Source organism: Eptatretus burgeri, chromosome 3 (genome assembly GCF_056783735.1).
Source record: "Eptatretus burgeri isolate ZD-2024b chromosome 3, Ebu_testis_v1, whole genome shotgun sequence".
Classification (NCBI taxonomy): Eukaryota; Metazoa; Chordata; class Myxini; order Myxiniformes; family Myxinidae; genus Eptatretus; species Eptatretus burgeri.
The window spans coordinates 117996176-118016146 of NC_140963.1; the positions used below are offsets into that span (position 1 = coordinate 117996176).

General features: G+C 42.3%; 1 protein-coding gene across 18 annotated transcripts in view; it reads right to left on the bottom strand.

Annotated features, from left to right (window-relative positions):
- LOC147030812 (protein prune homolog 2-like) overlaps positions 1–19971 on the bottom strand; it is a 124630-nt gene that overhangs the window by 15496 nt on the left and 89163 nt on the right. For 14 of the 18 annotated variants that reach the window (XM_085875256.1, XM_085875263.1, XM_085875269.1 and 11 more), the window contains 4 exons: positions 19380–19466; positions 19015–19113; positions 16099–16134; positions 14531–14566 (listed from right to left, as the gene is read on the bottom strand). In XM_085875256.1, the coding sequence (XP_085731382.1) occupies positions 14531–14566; positions 16099–16134; positions 19015–19113; positions 19380–19466 (258 nt within the window). Of the gene's footprint in view, positions 1–11006; positions 11160–14530; positions 14567–16098; positions 16135–19014; positions 19114–19379; positions 19467–19971 lie in introns of all 18 variants that reach the window. The other 4 variants (XM_085875257.1, XM_085875261.1, XR_015056517.1 and 1 more) reach the window with 3 other exon arrangements.

A 19971-nucleotide genomic window follows, 5' to 3' on the forward strand; every position in this document is an offset into this window, starting at 1 on the left:
CAAAGGATTCATGATGGTATCTTGTTTCAAACTATTGAAGGGTATAGAGGACTTGAAGGATGACCTCGGCATGCACACTCCCCTCTAAGCTGTCTCGCCTGGGTTTGAATCCCGACCCTGCTACAATCGGGCAGGGTGATTCATCTACGTGCGTGCTGTCCCTCGGATGGGCATTAAACCAGGTGTCCTGTCTGCGATATGAGTTGGGCACATGAAATATCCAACGGTGTCCTTCGTGAAGGTAAGAGTAGATGAGCTATTGGTGGCACCCTCAAAAAATTACAAATTCCTGTCCGAACCTACAGGGAGGCACTGCATCAGCTGCACAGCTACACACTCGGCCAAAGATGCTGCTCACAGCCTTGTGCTGCAATGAAAGAAGAAGAAGAAATGTATAGCATAGTCTTCCCATAATTTTGTTCTCATGTACTAAAAACATCACATGTCAAATCTCCATTTTGGATCATCTTTTGAGGTTGCTTAATGAGGTTAAAGTTCTGGACTGCAGTGGCCTGGAGTGGTTAGTTTCTTTTGCATCGATGTTGTTTTCTCTTTGTTGGTGAAGCAACTTATGTGGTCCCTGTACAGCTTGAAGGAGGAATTGTTTGTTTTTCCTTTTTCATGATGACATTATAATCCTCAGGGGCCATATGTTAGTCAACATTGTCATTTACCACCTTGAATTGTTCAGCTCTGAGTGCCTCCTTTTATAATCCTCTGAGCTCCCATGTTTTGAGGTCAGAATCCAGAAAATCAGATGTAATTTTGAGTCACTAGAAGTCTATTGTGATCTTTGACAATCTTCACTTGACATGTCCCTGGACTTCCTGATATTCACCTGGATGCACCTTGGAGGATTTTTCTGTTTTTTTTTAATCCATGCCTTCCTTTTAATTTAGTCCCTTCACCATTGCTCGTTTTGACTCTGGGTAGAGCTGAATCGAAGAATGCCAAACCAACAAGCTCTTCATTGAGATTCCATGGATGTCCAGCAAGTTTAGAACGTGCAGATTTTCAAAAGGTAGAATTCACCTTCTCCGATTGAACAAGATGTTGTAGGAAGTTAAGGTTATTACGAGGAGCATAAAAAGTACGAGAGCGACACTTGGTGGGGAGCATACCTCCACCAGGCTGAATAGTTTACATTTTGTATCCCAACGTTAGGCCGGATATGTATCCAGCCCTTAACCAAAATCGAATCGACTTGTTCTTGTCACTTAACCAATTCATCCACCAAGTTTCGTCATAATCCGTCCATAATTTTTTGAGCGATCAAGCTAAATATCGTCTTGGCCCCATCTCTCATTGGTGAAGAACCACTTCAAAAAAAATGTTCTTATCCAGATCTGGATCTTCACCAAAATTGAATCTATTCGTCCTCATCACACCTCCAACTTGCCCACCAAATTTTGTCCAAATCTGTCTACAACTTTTTGAGATGTCCTACAAACAGACAGACAGGGTAAAAGCATAACTTCGGCCCAACTTTGGTGGCAGAAGTAATGAGCACTCGATGAACCATGCCCTTAGGTAGACTCGAACAACAAAGATGAAGGTTTAAAAAAAAAAATTGTAGACAGAGTCGAGGTTTGTGGAAGTGATAGAACAATGAACAGATCAGCACACAACAGAACAAAAGGAACAGCAGAGTTGACAATGGAGGATGTCAGAGTCCTCTTTCCCCACAGCCAGTGGGACAAAACGGTCTCCTAAACATCCAGACCTTGAAGGAATGTAATGCATTGGTTATCCATCTTGCATGACGCCGGGCTGCAGGTGCTATAAATCGAACTTCACGAGGATGGATGCCACCAAGAAAGGTTCACCATATTCCTAATATGCATATCTATAATCGTGTGTCCTCCATAACTCCAAAACTATGAAACCTTGGGGCCTGAAACTTTGCATGCACACTAAGGGAACTCCAAGGGAAGGCATGAATGAAAATTGGGTGTATGGGTTCATTAAAACACCCCTTGAAGATAATTAACGGCCTTATTTAATTATCCTTTATTAAGGCTCATCCTTGGTCACTTCACTGGGGTCTTAATTTGCCATTTCTTTTGGCCTGCTCAACAATGCCTTGACTTGGAACAGGCTGCAACGGTTTCTAAACAATAGTTTCTTTTCCACTTTCCTCACTCGTATCATCGAATGCCTGATCATTATAGCTACGAATCGCTGGGGACATTGCAGTGTTTATAGACACCTGGAGACACCAGCGTTCGTGGCTTTATTTCATTTCCACCATAACCATAACCTCTGGAATCTCTTAATCTCAGCCGAATTTCAAAATTTAAACTTCATCGATTTCAGCAGTAGTTCCGACTGCTAAAAAGTGTTCATTTGTCCAATTCAGACATTTCCTGACATTCCAGGCATCTCAGGGTGCATGGTGTTTATTTGACTGATCAGTGAATGCTAATTGCTTGTCAAGCCAGCCGTTCCTTATGAACCGTTTTATTGGAGTGCTAAAGCCACTTGGTAAGCATTCGACAATATTCGCACTGTCACTAAATATATTGATTCGCTTGAACAAAGTTCAGGACCCATTCTCCTGCATTTGGCCATGCGGTGCGTTGGGCAGTGATTGGCTTGCTGAAAATGTGCAATTTTGTTTTCCACCATGTTTAGCCTTTTTGTGCAGTCTTCTTTCATTATACGACCCATCGCTTCGGTTTCGATAGATGCATATTAAAAAAAATTAAACGTTTTGCTTTTTAAAAAGTTTCTTCAAATGTTTCATTGGAGTGCTTGCTTGAGTTGTTAAGCCACTTGGCGAGCGCTCTTGAGGCTTCAATAGCGATACCACGGCGTGGTTCTCCGTGGGGACATTTTCAGAGTTAGGAAGGCAAAATAAATTGGATGATTTCAATGAGTGAAAAATATTTTCAGTTGTTACAAAGCAACGAATCACCACATCACAGCAGGATCGCCGAGAGGTACGCACGCTCGCTCGAAGCTGTGTATCCTGGGTTCGAATCCCGACCCAGCTAAAATCTGTCATCCTGGAGTTTCAGAGGCATGGTGATTTATCGGTGTATGCCGTCTCTCAGATGGGCGTTAAACTGGACGTCACATCTGCCGGAATCTCCTCCTCCACTCTCGCTCTCCCCTCCCTCCCTCTCTTCCTTCCCCCTCTTCCCAAACCCCCTTTAATATTCCCATCACCAAAGCGACGGGTTGTATTTGCTCGGATATAATACGAGCCACAAAGGTGGAACTTCAACTTCATTGAGCAACTCCTAAAAATGTTAATCAATATTGGATTAAATTTGGTGTGAGTTAATTATTTATTTGTATAATGGAACAAAATGATTGGGTGAGTGTCAACAATATGCATTTCAAAAATAAGGACCACACTCATTGTTATATCATACTAGCATAATCCGCGCTCTGCGCGACATGTTGGGGTGGGTGTGTTTGAGAAAGGAACTGATGCAGAGTATAAGTAGTAATTTTACTTTAATGCGGTAAGTGTAATACGATTTCACTGTTTCAGAACCATTTTATTTACTTTTTTGTACCATGCACCTCATATGGTCTTTGAGATAATGTAAGCCTAATATCACGTTACTCGAGCGCAGAACAAAGTCGAAGATAGCGCGACACGAAACCACAAACTCGGAAATAATATATAAGATGATCTCTGCTTGATGCTGTGGAATCGATTGCTCTCAAGATATTTGGTGTCTCATAAAGAAGCAGAAGCCTGGGTTTTAATCCGGACCCAGCTACAGAGTGTTATCCCGGTGTCTCTCAGGCAGACCATCAATGTGTATGCTGTCCCTCAGACAGACGTTAAACCAGGTGCCCCATCCACCATCATTCGTTGGTGGACGTTAAAGATCCCATGATGTCCTTCACAAAGAGTAGGATAAGCTATTAGTGGCACTCTGAACAAATTACAAATAATTGCCCTAATCTACAGGGGACACATCACGGATTTGCAGTTCACAAGGATTTTCGAGAACGTAACCTCTGCCAACAGTAAGGCCCTCATGTACCAGCAAAGAACCCAATGTACCAGACGCTCTCTGTCTACACCCCACCCTCACCTGAGAATTCTTTGAATCGATTGTGAAAGTGAACAATGAATGTGTGGCTGTGACATTGGATCTCTAACTTCCGAGAAAATCAAAGGTTAATCATTTTTAAACAAATCCCACGAACATAGAAATACAAATACCTGCCCTAAATCAGCGGCACACCCACACCCTCAGCAAAGACGAGCTTCTCACAGCCTTGTTCTGCATATGAAAGAAAAATAATAAAACAAGGCCTGCTGTGCCCTCATCACAGATGAGGCTGGTGACCTCTGTTTCTAACCACCTCTCAGGTGTTTCCTCTGCTCTTTCATCCCTCTAACCCACCCCAGTCCTCCAAGTATGCATGTGCTCTCCCAGTAACACCTTTGTAAAATCTCCAAAATCCACATTTGTTTGGTTTATTTTCTTTGGAGGAATAAGGCTCATGAAAGAGCAAGGACAAGAACTGATAGTAGGGCAAACATCAAGGGGATGAATGAACAAGAAAAGAGAGGAAATATGAAAACTAACAAGTAAGGTGGTTGAGATAGGAGAGATCATGTGTCAGGATGGGTGTCGACTGGAGAGAGCAGTGCACTGCTTGAACCCTGGAGGGGGGGGGGGTTGCTTTTTTTTTTGGAGGGTTACTCAAAAAATGCCTGTATCCTCGTGGTGTCAGGAAGGGTTTAAGGACAGAGAGCAGGTCCTCCACTGCCATATCAGAGAATAGACGGAGGAAAATGGAGACCACCGACTTGCTTCCGATGTGAGAGCAACAGACTTGTGCTGCTTACCATCTTTTGTTTCTTTTCTCCTGCTTATTGAACCATCTTTCTAAGTCGATTTGAGGGACCCCTCCAAGAGGGCTCAGTGATGTGGAAAGGTCAGTGTTGTTTCTATCTTTGGATTCCCCTCCACACTTTTCTCCTTTAGCGTAGGAGTATGCCATCACTTAAAGTCAGCCTCCATCCCAATTCACGAGCTTTTCCACCACCATGACCCCCCTCACTTGCAGGTTACAATATTTTTTTTGTTATTTTTTCTCTCTCTGTCTCTCTCTCTCTCTCCCCTTGTTATTGTTATTCCTCACCGCCAGTGTGTTGCATCTCCCTTCCACAAGATTAGATTTTTAAAAATGCATTGTTTCAATCCCTCTGATCCTGTTGTTTTGCTCTTTTTGAGTGTTGTATCAGGAGGTTTGGGGATGGAGTGTAAGGAGGTAATTGAATCACAGACAGCTGAAAAGCATATCATAATTAAATAAGTTTAAAGCATTGCAGCCCTGGTTTATACAAGTTGGCATAAATACTGGTTACGATGGAACATGTCTTTTTTTTTTTTTCTTTCTTTTTTTTTTAATACGGTCGTGGCCAAAAATATTGGCACCCCCTTGCACTTTTTTCAAATAACTCGGATTTTCTCGAAAAATAAGTTGAAATTGACGAAAGTATTTGGTCTCCACAATTCCTTATTTCACTGTTAATATTACAGAACCTTTGTTTTTGATTCAGAACTTTATATTTTCTGATTTCAAAGGATATACTGAGAAATGGCATTGACAAAATTATTGATACCTTCAACTTAATATTTGGTAGCACACACAGCCTTTGGACAAAATATCTGCAGTCAAGCACTTCCTATAGCCATGAATGAGCTTCCTCCACCTCTCTACTGGCAGTTTGGCCAACTCTTCTTGTGCAAACTGCTCCAGTTCTCCCAGATTTGAAGGGCTCCTTCTCCCAATCGCCCCACAGGTGTTTAATGGGATTTTGATCTGGACTCATTGCTGGCTACTTCAGAATAGTCCAGCGTTTTGTCTTGAACCATTCCTGGGTGCTTTTTGAAGTGTGTTTGGGGTCATTGTCCTGCTGCAAGACCCATGAGCTTCGACGGAGACCCCGCTTTCTGGCATTGGGTTGAACATTGTGCTCCAAAATTCTTTGGTAATCTCCTGATTTGATGATGCCATGCACACATTCAAGGCACCCAGTGCCAGAGGCAGCACAGCAACCCCAAAACATCACTGAACCTCCTCCATGTTTCACTGTTGGAAAGGTGTTTTTCTTTGAAGGCTTCATTTTGTTTTCTGTAAACAGAGATGATTTGCTTTACCAGAAAGCTCTAATTTGGTCTAATCTGTCCACAGGACATTCTCCCGGAAAGATTTTGGCTTGTTCAGGTGTGTTTTGGCAAAATCCAGTCAAGCTTTCTTATGTCTCTGTCTTTCTCTTTCTCTCTGCAGTGGGGTCCTCCTGGGGTCTCCTTCTATAGAACACCCTTTCATTGAGTTGGCGACAAATGGTGCGATATGAAACTGTCGTACCTTGTGCCTGAAGGTCAGCTTGAATCTGTTTGGCAGTTGATTGAGGTGCTTTCTCCACCATTCGAACAATCCTTCGCTGCAATTTTCAATCAAGTTTTAACTTGTGGCCACGTCCAGGGAGGTTGGCTACAGTGCCATGGGCCTCAAACTTCCTGATAACATTGCATACGGTGGACACAGGAACATCAAGGTTTCTGGAGATGGACTTGTTGCCTTGAGATTGTCCATGCTTGGCTACAATCTCGTGTCTGACCTCCTCAGACAATTCTCTGGTTTTCTTTCCTTTCTCCATGCTCATTGTTGTACACACAGTGACACAAAACCGCAGAATGACTCCTCTTTTCATTCAAACTGGTTGAATGAGTGATTTTTATGTTGTCGGCACCTGCAACTCACCACAGGTGAGTTCAATTCCAAAGTAAAAGAGAATCACCTGCTTGAAATCTAATTATTTCGAACAACTTCTAAAAGGTGCCAATAATATTGTCCAAGCCATTTTAGGATTTCTGTGTGGAATAAGCTAAGATTTAGTAATTTATTCAGCTTTCTTTGTTTTATTCCACTACAAACTAATTTCAACAATTTTCTGGAAGAAATGGTGCATTATTTGAAAAAAGTGCAAGGGTGCCAATATGTTTGGCCACAACCGTATCATCCATTTATCATGGTGGCATGATGAGATCTTTCCAGGATTCTTGATGAGACACAGCATTGACTAAGTCAACACCCCCTTAAGCCAGTGTCCTTCTCGATGATGTCTCGCAGGGTAGTGATGGGGTGACCCCTTCTCCGTGGTTCTTCAAGCCTCCAGAGTAGAACTTTCTTTGCAAGTTCTTCATGTCGTGTCACATGATCAGCAAGGTGAAGGTGTTCCCTGACAATAGTAGAGATGCAGGGCAAATAACCATATGGATTCCCAGTGGTGATATGGTCTTGCCAAGAAATGTTCAGAACTTTTCGAAGCAATCAGGTGTAGGTACCATCCAACGATTTCTTCAATGTTTTGGTCAAGGTCCAGGATTCGCGCCCATTGAGAAGGATCGACTCAACTGGAGTTTTGAAGACCCTTGGCTTACTCCATCTGTGAATTTGAGATCTCCAAACTTTATGGAGGACGTAAACTGCTGCCCAAGCTTGAGCTTTTCTGTATTCTAAGTCATGCTGCATGTTGGTATAGGAGCCGAGGTATTTAAAGTCATTCACTCTCTCTGTCAGACTTCTGGCGACAGCACGTCGAGCACACTCAGCAGAAGGATTGATGTGCATATGCTTTATCTTCTCAGCATTGAGTGCAAGCCCAATAGACCGAGCAGCAGTTTCAACCTTGTGAAGTAGGAGTTCAGCTTCGCTTAATATGTCTGAAAGGAGCGCTACGTCATCAGCAAAGTCAAGGTCAGAAATGTGCTGGGCTGGATGTCTGCTATTTTGATGCCGGGAGAGAATTAAACCATCCCAGTTTTCAATCACAGTTCTTGCGGCATCGTCCAAGGCAATGGTAAACAGGTAAGGAGTGAGCAGGTCACCTTGAAGAACTCCATTGTCGATTTGAAAAGGTGCAGTCTCTTCTTCAGGAGTTAATGCCACTGCAGAGGCATCTTCATACAAATTTGTATGGCCTTCACAATCGACTCAGGGATGCCATATACATGCAAAATTTGGAAAAGTTTATTCCTGTCAATGGAGTCGAAGGCTTTCCTGAAGTCGATGAAAATAATGCCCTCTTTTCGGTGATTGCGTACTTCATCAATGATGCGTTTGAAATTTTAGGATCTGAGAAGATGTAGATCGAAAGGGACCTTAAACCATTTTGATTCGGGCGTAGGATCTTTTCCAATTCAGGGCAAATTCTGTAAAGGAGGAAGCGATTGTAAAATTTTTGCTGCTGTTTGAGTTAAACTTATTCCATGGTGGTTTTCAGGAAGCGTTAAATTTCCTTTCTTGAGTATTGGTACGATACCTGCCTTCCCCCATTCGGGAGGGTGCTTTCCAAAGTACGTTTTGTTGCAGAATTTCAGCAAGTTTTTTTTTTTTTTTTAACTTCAGAAGTCACTAGACTTCAAGTGGAATGCCATTGAGACTGGGGGGCTTTTCCCAGTTTCATTGCTGTGTCAAGTTCTACTGATGAAAACATTGTTGGAGTTGACCTCAAAAATGGGATCGATTGGATTGTTGGGATTATCAGAAGAGAGCAGTTTTTGGAAATGAGTTTTCCAGGAATCTAAGCGATTCTCACCTTGGATTAAAAACAGTTCGAGATTTCTTTCGAGAAAGAAGTTTCACGAGGTTCTAGGCGTTAGAGTGCACTAATTGATTTCCCCCTTGTCAGAGCCCCCCAGAATATTGTGAAACCGCTTTTCCTGGGCTTCATTGTACATATCACATAATGCAGCTTATGTTGTGCATTGAGGACAGCATCACAGGCAGCGTTTACTTCAGCAGTTCCTTGAACACTAATTTTAACAGGTTTTCATGGTGGCAATGTTGTCGAACCAACTTGTAAAGTTGTGAACCAACATATATCAACAAAATCTTTATATGTGCTTGACTGATTTCTTTCTAACATATCCCATTCAGTAGAAATTTGATTTTCAGTTTGGGAGGCTATGCAAGGATCGGTGGAAACAATATCCCAATGAAGTCTGGACCTGTTCGTGTTCTTTTTTGATCTCACGCTAAACCTTACCTTTGCGCAAACGATTCTGTGATCAGAGCCAATAGGGTCTGATGAAGAGTGAGAAAGAGAATCCATGATCCTGTTACTCCATCTTTTATGACATAGGATGAAATCAATTTGAGATGTTTTGTTTGGTGCATGGAATGTCCAGAGTCTTGATTTTGGGTTTTTGAAAGAGAATGTTAGTTATTAAAAGGTCATGCTGATGGATGAAATCAAGAAGGAATTGTCCATTTCTGTTGGTGGAGCTATGGTAAGAAAAGCCGTTCGACACCTGGGTATTAAAATCCCCTCCAAGCATAAGACAAGAATGTTTAGGGATAGATGACACTATCCGGTTTATGCTTTCGTAGAACTCCACGCTCGATTCTGGTGTTTTGAATATCTGAATCCAATAGTTGGTGACCTAATCGATGCTCTTGAATATGAATCGCTGATATATTGAAGTCATTTCTGTGCTTGTTAACTTATTCAATTGTACAAGTGGAAGAAAGTCTACGACAGTTGAGCTGCCCAAGAAACAAAGGTTTCTTAGGGTGTCAAAGTCTTTTCATTGCTCTCATTTAGGATGAGATCCGTCCTTGCGGGTTTGGAGTCTCATTGTCATAAAGGCCAGTAAACCTATGAGATAAATGAAAGTTTGAGGCATGGGTTTAAACCCTGGTGCTGTTTTTCAAACTCATCATGCTTTCAACTGGCTATGACTACGGTGCATCGCTACTGCTACTGAGGATGAATTCGATTCGTAGTCATCTGCTACTAGGAGAATTGGCAACCAAGCCTAATGAGCTTCTCCTTCCCATTGGTGTTCCCATCAGAGTTTTCGTTCTCCTTGTCTTACTCAAAAATGGATAACCCACAAGACAGTGCGGGGAAGAGGTTTTATGGTGCCTCTGACTCACCAGGTGATTGCATCAATCGTTATTCAAAGGATTTACAAGGAGAACCATGCCACCAGTTAACCAACTAAACTCCTCAACAATCACCGCCAGATTGTCCCCGACTGCTTATGCAGTTAACCCTCATGTCTAAGGGTCATTCCCCTATCTACAACTTGTGGTTGGGAATGGTCGCCCCCAGTGTTCTCACATGAAAACACATCTTATTCTGTCTCTAATACAAATAAAGACGGGCTCATTTATTTTCATCACTCTTGCTTTGTGGTCATAATACCCCAAGGGGGTCAGTGATGTGGAAAGATTCGTGTTCTTTCCACTTTTGGATTCCCCTTCACACCTTTCTACCTTTAAGCAAGCCCAAATATTCAGAGAAAGGAGTGATTATGCAAGTTAAATATATATTTTTTTACATTTTGTTTTATGTTGTGGCACACATGACATTATGACGTGTGACAGGGATCAAATTGTATTTTATTTTCATACTGTGCCACAACACCTAAAACTATTCGATCTCAATTGACAATCTGGGTAACATGATCCAAAGTCTATTGGAAGTTCAAATGAGTGTAAATTACAGGAACCGGAGACCAACCATTCAACCAACTCTCATTCTGTTGCTACTCGTGGGATTTGTTTAAAATGGTTTACCTTATATCCAATCAGAAGTTTGAGATTAAATCTCACAGCCACACACATTCATTTTTTACTCGCACAAACTATTCTAAGAATTGTGTCAGGTACAGGGTGGGGATGTAGACGGGGAGTGTCTTGTGCACTGGTTTATTCGCTGGTACAGGAAGTCTTGCCATTAGCAGGGGTTAAGTTATTGAAATTCCCCATGAACTGCAAATCTGTGATGCGCAAACCTTAAGGAGTAAAGGGGAAAATAAGGTTAGGGACTTCAACTAAATTTGTCACCCACTTTTGCCAAACTGTATCCTTAATTAACATGTTTGTGCATCGTTTTGTGCTGTTTGTTTTCATGAATAAAAGAAATATTAAGAACATGAAATCTTATTTTCTTGCAGTAAGAACATAAAATAAAGTTTATTTTCTTGAGTTATCAAGATCATGAAACTTACTTTCAATTCTGATTGGATGTTCTCTACTGATGCGTAATCACCTCCCAATGGTCTCGGTGGGAGGAGCCTGTTCAGTGTTCAGCTCTCTAATTGGAGGTTGCAGAGTCTGAGGGGGAGCCGCGAAGGCTGTTGTAGAATCTTCTTCATCACCATCTGTGATCGTGAGATGAGTTTGTGTTCCTCTTCTTCTTTGCACAAATAAGCAAAGCGAGTGACAATGGGATGATTAAAACATTCCATGGAATGCACGCTCGTGAAGGCTAGCATCAGTGCGAAGTGAAACAAACTCCAAAGTCTAAACCAAGAGATCGAACCTCCATTCTTCCCAGCGTGCCACGATCCATACATAACTGTTTGCGGTATTACTCGTCACAACGGCACAACAGATACTTGAAAGTGCAAACAAACTTAAAGCCGCTGTCACACCTTGACGATTCAGCCAGCGTATGTCGACGTATGAAAAATTTGTCTAAAATGCTGGCACACGTCGAATACGTTATGGGTAAGTTTTGTGGACGTTAAGAGCACGCTGAAGCACGCTGGCATACGTCGTAGTACGCCGAGCTCGTCGACAAATTTTAACATGCTCAAAAATTTTCGACGTATGCCAGCGTATGACTCGCACGTTCCGCATACGCTGGCCATAAGTTGTAGGCACGTTACACGATCGTTGACACACGTCGACACACGTTACTTGTAAGTTACTCATAAGTCGAAACACGTCAAGGTAATGGTTAGTGTCAGTGTTCCAGACTCCATTGTTTTTTTTTTTCTTCGGCATGACGGTGATGTTGACACTTTGATTTCTCGTGCAGTTATAATATAATATAATTAATAGGCTGCCGCTCAACGATTTAAATCATAACCACACTAGAAATCGAAGTGTCAACTTCACAGTCATACCGAAGAAAAAAAAAAACCCATGGAGTCTGGAACACTGATGGGTTCCTCCTGTGTGAACCCCATTTTTATATACCAATTCCCCTAAACGCTGCCAATACGCCATTATACGGTAGCTCTAAGTTAGAAACACGTTCAGCAAGTTCTGTGGTCGTCCGGAAGACGTCAAATACGTCTACATACGTCAATATGCGTTGGAGATACGTTACACATAGGTTCAAAGCACGTTACTCATTGGTTAGAAATAAGTTGCGGGTACGCTAAACATTACCTCGACGTGTTTCGACTTATGAGTAACTTACAAGTAACGTGTGTCGACGCGTGTCAATGATCGCATAACGTGCCTACAACTTATGGCCAGCGTATGCGGAACGTGTGCGTCATACGTCAAAAAATTTTCAGCATGCTTAAAATTTGTCGATGTCTGCCAGTGTGCTCTTAACGTATACAAAACTTACCCACAACATATTCGACGTGTGCCAGCGTGTTCGGCAAATTTTTCATACATCGCCATACGCTGGCTAGAACGTCAAGGTGTGACAGCGGCTTGACACTTTGATGTCTAGTGCGGTTATGATTTGAATCGTCGAGTGGCAGCCTTTTAATAGGCTACGCCACATGATCGTCAGCGATACGCTGCCGCGCTATTCATACGTTAGATTATCGTTGGGCATAGGTTGGGAATGCCAACAACACGCTAAGCATTCGTTGGTATAAAAGTTATCTATACGTTATTAAAACGTTCTGTGTACGTTACTAATATGTTATGCATACGTCCAACTCGTTATGAATACGCCCAAAACTGGAAAAAAAAAAAACATCAATAGTTCAGCGTACGCCAGCGTTTTACATACATTTTGATACGTTGCCATACGCTGGCTAAAACGTCAAAGTGTGACAGCGGCTTAAAGGGCGTCTCAATAAAATGTAGACAATGTTTAATATTTCAGAAAATAATTAATTAAATAACAGAGAGGGGGGAGATGTTGAGTGTTGTTAATACCTAACAGATGGTGTTCGCTTGGGATGGAATGATTGCACGTCATCAGTCAGCTGTTACCCATTAGGCAGTGCAGACATTTATAGTACAAAGTCTAGATATTTTGAAATAACCTGTGTTTTCCAACTCTGGATACGAGTGCCCGTCAGAATTAGATTGGAGAAATTTGTCATCCACTTTTCTCTCTTGTTCTTATTTCTGCGAGAACAACTGGGTCAGGTCAGGAGGATTGCAGGAGTGAAGAGGGTGAACAGGAGGATGGATGAGCTGGGGGAGGAGATTGGTAAAAATCCGGCTGAAATGAGCTGGTCACGTGATGTGGATGGGAGAAGAGTATGTGGCTCAAAGTGGATAGGTTGAGGGAGTAAGGTCGGAGGAAAAGGAAGACTGTGGTTGAGATTGGAAGATTGTTTGAGGAGGGATATCAATAAGGTGGGGTTGGTTCGAGAGTGGAGAGGACAGGGGGAAGTGAAGGAGCATTGTGGTCAAGGCAGGCAGGACACAACATTGATATCATTAGACCTCACCGCTAATAAATGGAAGTGAAGAAGAAAACTCGACTACTCCCACATTTCTCGCTTGATTCCACCCACCATGGCAACCAGCCAAGACAACATGGCCACTATCTTGGTTTTCTGGTGTGCCTAAAATATCAGGCCTGCAGGCCTCTGCTGATTATACATTGCCCAGGTGTGTTGTCAGATTTCCATTGGCTTGTTTGGGTCGGGTGTTATTACCGATGATGAAAAATCGAATCGTATGTCAAATAAAAATAATCAGTAAGGTTTAATCAAGCTCATAAACATGCTCCTTTCAGCCTGTAACCGGCTTTTATCGCAGCTTGCGACCACAGTACCATCATTATTTGTTAAATTTCCTGCTTTATTACATCTGCCACCGAAGGTGGACTGAGGTTATGCATTCGCCCCTTTCTGTCTGTTTGTTTGTCTGTGAGCAGGATATCTCAAATTTGTAGACGGATTTGGATGAAACTTGGCGGATAGGTTGGGCGTGTGACAAGGACGAATCGATTCGATTTTGGTGAAGATCCGGATCCGGATTCCAGAATTTTAAAATTTATTTTCTGAAGTGATTCTTCACCGTTGATTGGGAGATGGGGCCAAAACGATGTATAGCAAGATATTTTAAAAAGTTGTGGACGAGTTATGACAAAACATGCTGGACGAGTCAGGTCGGTGACACGAACAGTTCCGATTAGATCTTGGTTTATATCTGCATTCAGATCCAGCCTGTCAGTGCGTTACAAAACGTAAACCGATCAGCCCGATGCAGGTATGCGCTCGACCGCATAACGTTCAAGTAACTCATCTGCCTTTTACTCCATTCTCACTTTGTCCTGTCGCTAAAGCCTATTTATAAACGATGAAGTTTCTTTAAAAGTACATTTTGTATTTTTTGATGGCACCAAATGTACTGCACGTCTCAATCCCATTCATATTTGACAAGTATGGACAAACAACGGCAAAATTCATTGCGTGCTGCACGACACTAATCAATCATATTACACAATAAATAGCTGCAGGGAAGGGAATACAAGGCACACGTGCATGATGCATGCAATGTCAGGCATAAATTATTCAGTCATGTGAGAACGACAAATTACCTGCTTTCTGCAGCTTCTTTCAATTCCTCATCAAGCCTGTAAGACAAAAGAAGGTACGTTTGTGAGTATTCTCAGATAATATACCATTGATAGGATGATGTACAGTGGCCCCGCTATTATAAAATGAACATCACTGTAAACAAACTTTATTTTTAATGATACAAACAATCAAATCGACGACATATTACAAGATTAGTATCTAGTAGCATGTCCTTTGGTATATCCCTGGTGTTGGCTTAATGGTTTAGGTGGTGGGCTTTGGATCCGAGGGTCCTGAGTTCAAGTCCCGCTCAGCTGTTGAATTAATACCAGGTGGGGTTAACTCGGCCTGTCATCCTTCCGAGGTCGGCAAAATGAGTGCCAGCTTGCTGGTATACTGTGTCGGAGAGGCGACATGTCCAGGATCGTGCCCAATAGCCAAGGAGACTGCTTAAGCAGCACCAACGCTTTGCACAGAGTATGGTCCCAATCTCCTCTCCTCCTTTGGTATCATGCAGTGCTTGAACCCGTGAAGGCATCAAATCATCGATATTCTGTATGACAGCGTTTCAGCTCCAGGTTTTGCCGAATGCGAAGTAGATTTTGCTGCAGCCCCTGCATATTGCTTCGCAGAGACCGGAATTTCTGCAACCCCTGACCCATGTTCCCAGACGTGTCCGATGGTGTTCATGTTGGGACCCTGTGCATCTCGGGGAAGAAAATGCAGTTCATTCCGCCTCTTCCAGGCAGAGGTGGTTCTCATCCGGGCACACGGAAATGTGGCACCATCTCCCTGCAGTAATTCTTCCAAATGGCAAAATGCCTTGCTCATATAATGGTAATCAATGGTTACTTGCATATTTGCCTGATAATTGTTTCTTGTATGATCTGGAGTTGTGGAAAATACGATCTTTGCGAAGCAATGTGCAAGAGCGGCAACAAAATCTACTTCACGTTTGGCAAAACCTTTAGCCGAAAGGCTGTCGTAAAGAATATTAATTATTTATTTATTCGTATGCAGACTGTGGCTGCTTGGCTGCATTCTTTTCTGGGGGCGTAGCTGGGCCGCTGATGCAGTGCCCCGTTACCAGTAAGCTGGTACTCATTTTGCCGACCTCGGAAGGATGACAGGCTGAGTCAACTCGCCTGGTATTAATTCAACGGCCTGATAGGAGCTTGAATTCAAGACCCTAAGATCTGAAGTCAGCCACCTCAACCATGAAGCCAACAGCAGTCCTAGAATATCAATGATCCGATGCTTTCATGGGTTCAAGCACTGCATGATACCAAAAGGACATGCTACAGATACTAATCTTGTAGTATCTAGTCAATATGATGTATTTTGTTTGCATCACAGATTGTTAAAATAGTTTGTTTGCAATCACCGATGGTCATTTTATTTTGGCAGGGCCACTGCATAATACAAGCCCAAATTGGTGTTGGATTATTCTATTTCAGTCATTCAGAGCGTTGCCAATTTGCCACACAAAATATGAACGCAAGACCGATGTGATGAAATAAACCGGGGAGGCTAACGAAATGATGGCAGGGAAGGGGTTAAAATGCCTATGAATCTGTTTGGTTTTTACCTTCTTTTCTTTTTAATAAAGCGTCGCTCCTCAAACCTTTGATGAGAAGGGAACAAAAGCAGGGGGATAACAATGTGGATGAATGAAATGCACACACAGACATTTGGGAAGCCATGGAATGATCATGAAAAATAAAAATTAATGACTGATGCTATACCTTATATGGTAACACCTGTTGGGCATGAAGTGTTTATAATATGGCAAGTATGCTACATTATGTGTCATATATATAAACATGCATATTAAAGGAGCGGTGTCTGTGCGCAACGCTCTTTCACATCCAACAAGAAAAAAATTTCGAACTTTGCTTTGTGTGGAATCAAATCGCATCCACTTGCTTACGAGCCAGACTCTCTAACTACTCAGCTATGGCAACTTTTACATGACAAAGTTTTTACCTCGTCTACGACAAAGTCGAGATGAGCTGTTAAAGCCATAGTGACGTCCTTCAGGCAGGCAAATGGGTCCATGAACATTATTATTATTATTGTTTTTTTCCTTACTCCTCCAAGGCGGCTCAATGGATCGTTTTGAAACTCAGCATCATTCATGACATTGATGCGCAAAAACGAATGGAGCCCTTTTTAAAAAAAAAAAAATTCCCATCCAGGTGGTGAAATAATGAGCTAATGAACTCAAAATGTAACGTATGTTTGTATGTCCATCACATATTGCAAGATTCTGTCATCTCATGAGAAGTGTCGTTTAATTTAACCTCTTAATTACCCTCACCAGAGGAGAGGGCATTTGGACCTATTTGTCGATTTGTCTGTCCGCACAGAACGTGAGTAGGTGTATTAATTGCATACTATTGAAAAACCTTTAAGCCCGTAATACCAACAAGACCACTGAAACCCTCCATAGCCCTAAGATCCTTTACAACCCTAAGACCCACAATACACTCTATCACCAAATGCAGCCCGACTATAACCGCCCTCCATCGAGAGACGAGGCCACACTTAATGTTGAGAATTTTTTTTTTGTTGTACATATAGTTGAGGCTCATGGAAGAGCTTCTGTCTCTCCCAGGCCAAGTTCTTGAAAAGTGTGACGAAGTGAAAGTACGTTGATTGAAGCAAACGTTAACATCGACTTGATGATATAAATAGGGGTTAAGTTTCTGGGGGACATTTCTGGTCAATCATGTTCCACAAAAAAGAAAAGAAAAGCCAATCAAGTTCCAAAATTGATACATTATGGATTATGAGGGTCGGTACGAAAGTAATGGCTGATGTTATTTCTCACCTATTACAATGAAAAATACAGCGAAAGTGCATACATATGTAGCTCGATTACCATTATACCAGCAAGGCATCAATCAGACTCTTGTTTTCCGGTGTCACTGCGCTTGCAGGCCGACCACATTGAGGCTCGTCGTCATTTGGTTTCCTTGCTCTTGAAACGCTGTGCCCAACATCCATCGGTGCTCACATCAATGGTAGAGTCGCCGTACACATTCTTTAAACGCCGATGAATATCCACTGGAGGAACCTCTTCCACAGTACGAAATTCCACAACTGTTCTCTGCTTCATACGCACAACGAGCCTGGCAGCCATTTTGAAAGTGTGGTGTGACGTCGTCATGTGACCGATTGCAGTGCCACTCAACTTAAAATGGGTGGGAGATACAAACCTTTCAGTGTGATTTCACGCAGCTTTCCTACGACGCTTCGGTTACGAACTGAAAAATTAGAGGCATTACTTTTGTACCGACCCTCGCATTACGAGTTAAAATTAAATTTGAAACACAAAATAAATTGTATAAATAAGGCAAAACTCACCTGAGATGGTTGAAGAGCTTGCTTATAGAGAAGGCTGCTGGGGTGTGGATTGGTGGAATTCAGACAAATGGGCAAGATTGTCTGACCTTTCATCTGAGGATGAAACTGAGTTTGTTACAATTCTTCTCTGTACATTTAAAATATTTATCCAATGATTGCTGGACAGCTCTCTTTTTCTTCTACTGGTACAGCTCCTTGAAGTCAGCAATGTTATCAGTTAACAACCTGTTAACCTTTGAGCTGCGTTCTCCATTTGGATCATCCTCACTGAAGATTGCCTTTATTGCTTCCATATGATCAGAAGCCTCTGATAATGTTTTTAGTTATCGATTGAGGGGTGGTGTTTCTACAGTAACACCCTCTTCTATAAAGCTTATTGGTCCAGCTGCATCAGATCCTCATTGGAAAAAGTCTTCTCTATGGGATTCGAGCAACTCCACCACGTGCGCCTCCTCTATGTCGTCGGACATATGTTGAATAGCCAGCCCCACAATGTCGCGTTGAATTTCTCGGACTGTCTCTTCAAATCCTCGTCAGTTGTTGATTCATTCCAGGCCAGAGTTTTCGTCACTCGCCATTCATATTTGACGACGTAATTTCCTGCCACAACTCCCCAATGTTGTCAATGGCTTTCATTGCCTTTATTCGACTCCTGAAAGTAGTACGTTGCTATCATGTTGGCAACGACGTATAAGCAAAACTATGTATATTGAGGAAACATACAGTGGGGCGTAATTGTATAGAATTATAAAGAAATATAAAAGTATAACTTGCAGAATGGTCAATTTCACAGAAGGGTTGGATATGTGCCTGGGAAGGCTTGAGGTGGTTAAAAAAAAGAAAAAAAGATTCATTGACTTGGGGGTTCAGGATGGGGAGAACCCCAATTCTCTTTATGTAAGTACTGTGTGTATGGCATGTCACCACTTCCAGTGGGAGGGGGGCATTAAAAGTTATACAAAAGTATGTCAGTGGCTGAAACCAACAGGAAATTAATCGAGGTATGCAACAGCCATGGGAAGCAAGGAGAAACTGCTGTTTCAGGCATTAACCCTTCATTGGAGCAAAAACCATGTTATTGCCTCTTTTGCTTTGATGAAAAAAGAAAGCTGTGAGTTAAGAGGGTGAAACTCACTGCCAGATGCAGTCTGGGATTTGAATCTGCTCAAGTGGTAAAATGACAGCCAGGCTCGGCAAGCTGTGCACCAAACGTATTTTGCTGTAGAACTTGGAGCTGGGGAAACAAAGGAGGGCACATCATAAGATCAAGGCACTGTGTGTAACAATTACCACCTGGCTCAAGTAGCACAGTACACCATCACACAGTAAATTGATGAACCCAGCAGCTTACCCTCTATGGCCTTGGAAGAAGGTGCAATTATGGAAAAGTTGCCCTTAAAGTATCTCAAACAAGTATTCCCATGGAGAGACAAACAATACCTTCGTGTCTTAATGTAACAGAAGTACACGTGAAAGATGGCACAGAAATTGGGACCATACCTAATAAAAGGTCGCGAGAGGGCAAGAATTGTCCGAATGAACCACGTTGGGTGTACAATCAGCACGACTTTCAAGTTCTTCCGAAGTCTGCTTGCACACATGACGATCGGGCGATAAACCACAACACGGCAGTAGTGTACAAACAGCAATGTCACCCTTATTACCAGCGTGAATACACACTCCTCTTGTTGACAGACATCCCAAGCGATACATTTACAAGGAAAGTACAGGTTTATTCCAGGAAACTATCATTTACATTGATGAGCTATGTCAAGCACCATGTGATGTTAAATAAATGTGGTTACGCATTCTTTTTCGGTTTGGGTGTGTCGACTGTGCTGCTTTTCCTCGACTCATCACAAGTTACTTTGAAGGCATCAAGCAGTCAACCACAAAGCATGGACAGGAATCTCATGTGGACCATACCATCCAAGGTAGGCAAATTACTCCTCACTGAAGGTCATTGGTGAGCCAGTTAGATGTTTATGAACAATCTGACGGTAATTCTCAGCAGAAAGTTTCCTGAAGCTTGGGATCCCAATCCTTCATTCAGCCATATTTGAACCGATAGTGTCTGAATTGTCAGGTCCTT